Source organism: Ischnura elegans, chromosome 1 (assembly GCF_921293095.1).
Source record: "Ischnura elegans chromosome 1, ioIscEleg1.1, whole genome shotgun sequence".
In the NCBI taxonomy this organism is placed as follows: domain Eukaryota; kingdom Metazoa; phylum Arthropoda; class Insecta; order Odonata; family Coenagrionidae; genus Ischnura; species Ischnura elegans.
Genome location: NC_060246.1, coordinates 54056126 through 54062125, shown reverse-complemented (window position 1 = coordinate 54062125; position 6000 = coordinate 54056126). Strand labels below are relative to the sequence as shown.

Sequence of the window (6000 nt, the reverse complement as noted above, 5' to 3'; positions counted from 1 at the left end):
AGCGTGTGAAGACGTGATTTCGAATAGAGGCCACGTCTTCATTGCGTAAATCAGGTCGCCGAATGGAATGAACCCGTTGATTGGGTAATAATTATGCAAAATCAAGGAGGATATTTGAAGGTTGCAAATAAAAGAATTGGCGAGAAGGGAGAGAATGAATGACCTTAGAGTTTTTATAAACAAAGGAGACAAGGAACCCTATTCCGCAAGGTTGAACGAATTTCGAGCCACGAAAATGACGCGTACGCATCAGTACCTTAAAAGTTCAAAGGAATTTGGATTAGAAAACTCAAAAAAATAAATGTTTTGGTCAAGGTACACAATAAAACTAGTCTGTTTTTTTGTATACTTTCAAAATAGGAGTTTCTTTGTATACTTTCAAAATGAAAAACTAAAAATAAAAAAGTGACTAAAACTTCAGAAAGAACAAAATTCCATCATCTGCTACCAACCCATGTTAAGGCATAAAACTTTGGTACTCAAAATATATGCTATTAGGGAGCAAATAATGAACTGTTAATAATTGTCAAGAGTATAATTTAACCTACAAACTTAAATAAAAATCTATACTTATTTTCAGTATCTTGAGCAGCAATGCCGTCAACATCAGCTAATATACTATAAAATATTCTCTACAGGTGTGACGTTAAGAGACAGATAATACATTTGATCACATTTGCGGGATACAATTGGATTCATAAAAAATATGTTTATCAGTTATTCCCACTAATTGATAAGGGATACAAATATCCAATGTAAAATACTAATAAAAAACTTACTAATTAATTCTACAGGCCACTATATGTATAGTTTTGCCAAATTTAAAAGAGCGTGTTTTGACGTAAAAGTATTCTTTCAGCCAAGCCTTTTATTGGTCCTTTTTACAAGAGTACAGCACTTGAATAATTAAAACATTACGGTGTTGATTTCTCCCTTTGACTTTCCTGATGACCTTGAAAACTTACGAAATCCTATATCCAATGAAATTAAGCGCCATAACTATGATGACACAGTGTCCTTCTATGGAGCTTAATATCAATTGAAGAAACTACTTCTAAAAGATACAAGAAAGGTTGTGGGACGAGAAGATGTTTTTCAGCATGATGACTGGAGAATTCAGATTTTTTTACACGAACCTCCAAAGATGCTACTCGAAACTACATGCGGCTTTAATTTTTCTGTATTTATTTCAACGTTATACATTCTAACGTCTTCATTTCTATTAATTACTTATAAAATAAATACCATGGCCAGAGTTATTGAATGATACATATTATAAAATCGCCTTTATCACGGACATTGAATAGGCCGTAGCCAAAGCAGATTTTCGGGGAGGGAATCAATTGGAGAGGTGGTACACATCGATAAGGGGGTTTTATTTGCAATGGGTACACCTACAACCGTATCCCCCAAATATTTCGGGGTAGTTTGACGCCCATGACCACTCCCGCTCGTTACAGCCTTGGCAATTGATTTTAAAATTATGGATGCCAGAATATTTTCCAACTCCAACTGCAACTCCAGAGATTAGGTCTAAACTAAAATTATATAGGTTAAGATATGAGAATGAGCAACGATAAATGTGACGCTAATTGCGTAAATATCAAGATTCTCTTGGCTGTAATTTCATTTCATTACAATGCTCCACGTCTCTGCGCATAATATTCCAGCCCGTGACCGCATGACCATCTACAACAGTATAAAAATCGTTTCATATTGTACATATTGACTCGGTAAAATTATCTCATATATTTCAGCAGTTAAAATATTTCCATTAGTTTATCCATTAAATATAAATATTTATACCCTTAAATGAAATCACATATATTATAATTACAATTACGAAAACGACTATGTCATCATACCATCAGGCCTAAGCAGGTGTGGGTGATAAAATACGAAATAATAGGAAGCATGGTGTAAAATCACTGTTCAATTGGTTTCACTTTCAGCCAAACACCACCTGAGGCTGTCAAAATGAATGCCCTTCTGCTAAATGTTAACGGCATTCTTGTTTTATCAGTGCAGACTTCAAATTCAAAATTCTTGATTAGGAAGCACATTCCAACGCGGGTCTGTAGTTCAGCAAAACGTTGACCTAGAATACAAAAGTTGTATTCAATGAAATTGACAGTTTTCCGAATTTTAAACAATAGACAAATTTAGATTCCACATGATGTTTACACTAAATATTTGTATAGTACACCGCCCCAGTTAAGTAAAAGCTAAGTAGACACTATTTGGTCGGACTCTTCCGTGAATTGTAAGACTGCGTTTACATAAAGCTGTAGTTAATAAAAGAAATCCAGGGTGGCAAGAATTAAATGACATACAAGAACTACCGACAAGGGAATTACGATTTGAAGGTGGCATTGCGACATCTCAAAAGGATGATAAGTAGAACGACCTTAAAATAGATTAGAATAAAACCCATTGCAATTTAAACTCATATTTTTGTGCTAGTACAGTACATTTCCACGCAGCATACTAAATTTATGTCGGGGTGAGGTTAGTATGGTTTCATTCACATTACAGAAAGCTACCCAAAGATTCAAGATATGATTGAAATCTTAAAAAAAATAATTTATACTATAACAACTAAACTACTAAGCTTCATAATCAGCACGAAAATTATGAGTTGCCAATCCATCAATCTAATTGCGCCATCTTGTACCCAGTCTCTTCCACCTTCTTAATTCATGGTCGGTGCCACACACTGTCGATGAAATGTTCTCGTAGCAGGTCTCATTCGGAAAGAAAGCTTTAATTGGTAATCTAATTAGCCAAAAAGTGTTAATTTTCCACCTTGCGAGTGTCAAATTCTTTAGAGCATAGCTGTACTGTCTAATTATACGAACCTCTCTAAAGCTCCGAGTAACATATTGAGGCAAGGAAAAACTTAACACACGCACGGTACCCATTTCAAAAATCTTATTCGTAAATTCCGTCAAATTCATATCAAAGACGCACACATTTGAAAACTGCTCATTAATAATAAATTAGGGTAAATATTTATGTCTCTATGACTTGAACATTATTTAGAACAGATTACCTACTTAAAATGAGTTACATTTCTTTCCATGAACATAAACGATCACAAATGCGGATTAAAAATCAAATTAAAAAGCAAGGATAAAATTTTTGAAAAAATAAGCAACAGCGGTGGAATTTTAAAAAGAATTGAGAAACATATACATAAATGACTCTAACTGATAATATTTTACACATTATGGCCAAACCAACTTACCAATACAATGTCGTGGACCGTCTCCGAAAGGAATGTATCTGAACTGGCCAAGAATCTCTTTGTTTTCCGGCAGAAACCTATCTGGATCAAAACGCATGGGATCCGAGAAGTATTTTGGATCATGCTGCATGTCATGCGTTGCAATAAATATTTGAGTCAAAGGTTCCAAGACGTGGTTTGTCCCAGGTAACGTATATTCCTTCGTATTTCTCCGGGACAACCCTCCCACTGGTGGATACATACGTAATGTCTCTGTGAAATAAATATTGAGATACATTAGGATGAAAAAATAACTCTAAATAGGGGATACAGATCTACCACCCATATTCCAAATAAATTACATGCCGCAGATAAAACAGCTGTAAGAAAACAGAATAAAAAATCGTACGGTATGAAGGTCCTATGGGTTAAGGTGCGAAAAAAGTTCTAGTTTCCATTGGCTAGGCCACACGTCGAATATGCTTCTCGCAAAATTCACTAACTCATTCTTAACTGTGGTATTCCATTATAGCTTTCCTTCAGTAGTTAATTGAGTTGGTATAAGTAACACTTAACTAACGAAGAAAACATATGTTTCAATGGTTTGGGACAAAAAGGAGATGAATTAGATCCAGAAAATAAATATGACATAGAGGAAAGCAGGATGCTCTGGCGAAAACTTATGAAATTAAGATTAAATAATCGTCAGTCCCTTGAGCGTAAACAAATTCAAAGTGAGTGAGCAAAACAGTTTTTATAACATATTTAAAGTTATCTAAGAATCATATAACCCTACGTCATGTAAGACTCGTTACTTTTAAGAATTCCAGTTATTGAAAACTTTTTTCTTCGTCCATCGGACCCCTCCCACGACTTTCACCCTGGAGTGCGCAGATCACTCGTAAACCACTGCTATGGAGGGCGATACAGTCTTCGTGTTCGGTCGGACACGCCAGCACCCAAATAACAATAACATGGCCCTTATATATACATATATATATATGGCCCGTATATAAGGGCCTTGAACAATAACTGTCCAACGGAAAAACATCAGAGCACGGACATCTCGTCCTTGATGTGTATTCGTGATGTCACCATTGTGATACGTGTGGTCTGCCGATTTTACAGGAACAAAAATAGAATGAGCTACGTAGGCTACCCAGCACTACAACCTTATATGGGCCTCGTTTCTCAGCTAAAAGCAACATACAGGCAGAGAAAAATTGTGTGACGAAATTTTAATCCTGGATAGCCGATGTCGGAGGGAAGCAAAATTACTGATGGTATTTTGGTTGAAAACACCATTTTTAACCTACAGAAACTTTGAGGCAAGCGTCCCGATTGGCCGCGAGTTTGTCCTGTTGCCAGATGATCTGGACAACTCATGACTTCGAATGCTTTGCCTTCACCTTCGTCCAGAGCATCCGGTAACAGTTCAAACTCGCGGCCAATCAGTGCGCTTGGCCCGAAGTTTCCGTGCGTTTTCGACCTAAACATCAATAGTAATATTGGTTCCTACCGACAACAGCTTTACAGCTTCGTGACAAAATTTGTCTCCACCATGTATATATGCTTAGAGCTTGGATACAATGAGGTGAGAAGTTTCCCAAATGTTGTGAGAGCGTGATTGAGAGGGAGATTTTTCAGACAAAAGCTGGTAATGGCAGAGGCCAATTGTCTACTGAAGCTATGCAACCCATACATAACATATACCGAAATGACCGCAGGAATCGGGGACACTACGCCTCTAAGGCGTGGAAAGGTTGTAAGCTCTCTCTATGCCCTTCCAGAAAAACGTAATCGGATATGGTTACAGGGAGAAGATTCAAATTTTCCCGTACAGAATCATTGCCACTCACCGCACAGTATTCGGTCCAAGAGGTGCATTTTCATTATCCCCTCATATGTTAGCTTCCCGTCGTATTCCTTTATAACATTTCTGATTTCACTCCTCAGGTCTTTTTGTATTTTTTTACCGTGCTCTGTCGCCGACAATTCAAACAATGCAAAGCTGGTAAGAGAAGAAGTCGTTTCAAACCCAGCTGAGAAAAATTGCATGGCCTGTGCTGTTATGTCGTCCAAGTCAATTGATGCCCAGGACGGCTGCTCCCCTACAATGTAGTAGAATACAAGCTGCATTTAGGGTCCTAACATTCGTAACAGTTTGTAAATCTGAGAAAATTGTTATTAATGGCATTGAAATCTCATAACGATGAGCAATAATTTTTCATATTTTTATGTGATCATATTTAGTTTCAGGTTGAAAATACTCCAAAGTATAAATTATCATATACCACCGAGAATGGCCATTTTCAATACAGCGTGAACTAGTCTTGATGAACTGCGGAAGAATTTTCCTCCATGGATATAAATTCCTGATGGAGAAAATGTGTCTTTGAAGAATGATAAATTATTTGAAACGTTATCGTATGACGGGCCAAAATGCCTTCATATAGAATTAGGCCCAACTAATGTGAGTCAAAATGAATCATATCGAATGTAGTAGTTTTGAAAAATCAATTGAAGGATTATTTACCAGTATCGTTTACGATTGGTTTTATTCACCGATATATACGATAATGTTCCTGCAGTGGCGAAACTAGGAATATAAATTGAGGGGTGGAAGGGCGACCCTCCCCCAGGCAACGAGGGTCCGGGAAAATTTTTGAAAAATGACATACCGGTGAACACATTTCACATCATTTTGGTACCTAAAATCTGGGTCTTATTAAAATTTTAGGTTAAAAGTTATTTTATGTCAAAACTAGACCATA

At 36.7% G+C, this 6000-nt stretch overlaps 1 protein-coding gene across 1 annotated transcript in view; it reads right to left on the bottom strand.

The window, feature by feature from the left end:
• Positions 1 to 848: 848 nt before the first annotated feature.
• The window catches only part of LOC124174160, a 29278-nt gene continuing 24126 nt past the window's right edge, over positions 849 to 6000 (bottom strand). The window contains exons 14-16 of the mRNA XM_046553292.1: positions 5086 to 5337; positions 3248 to 3499; positions 849 to 2098 (exon numbers count right to left, since the gene is read on the bottom strand). Coding sequence (XP_046409248.1) covers positions 1926 to 2098; positions 3248 to 3499; positions 5086 to 5337 — 677 coding nt within the window. The 3' untranslated portion in view covers positions 849 to 1925. The remainder of the gene's footprint in view (positions 2099 to 3247; positions 3500 to 5085; positions 5338 to 6000) is intronic.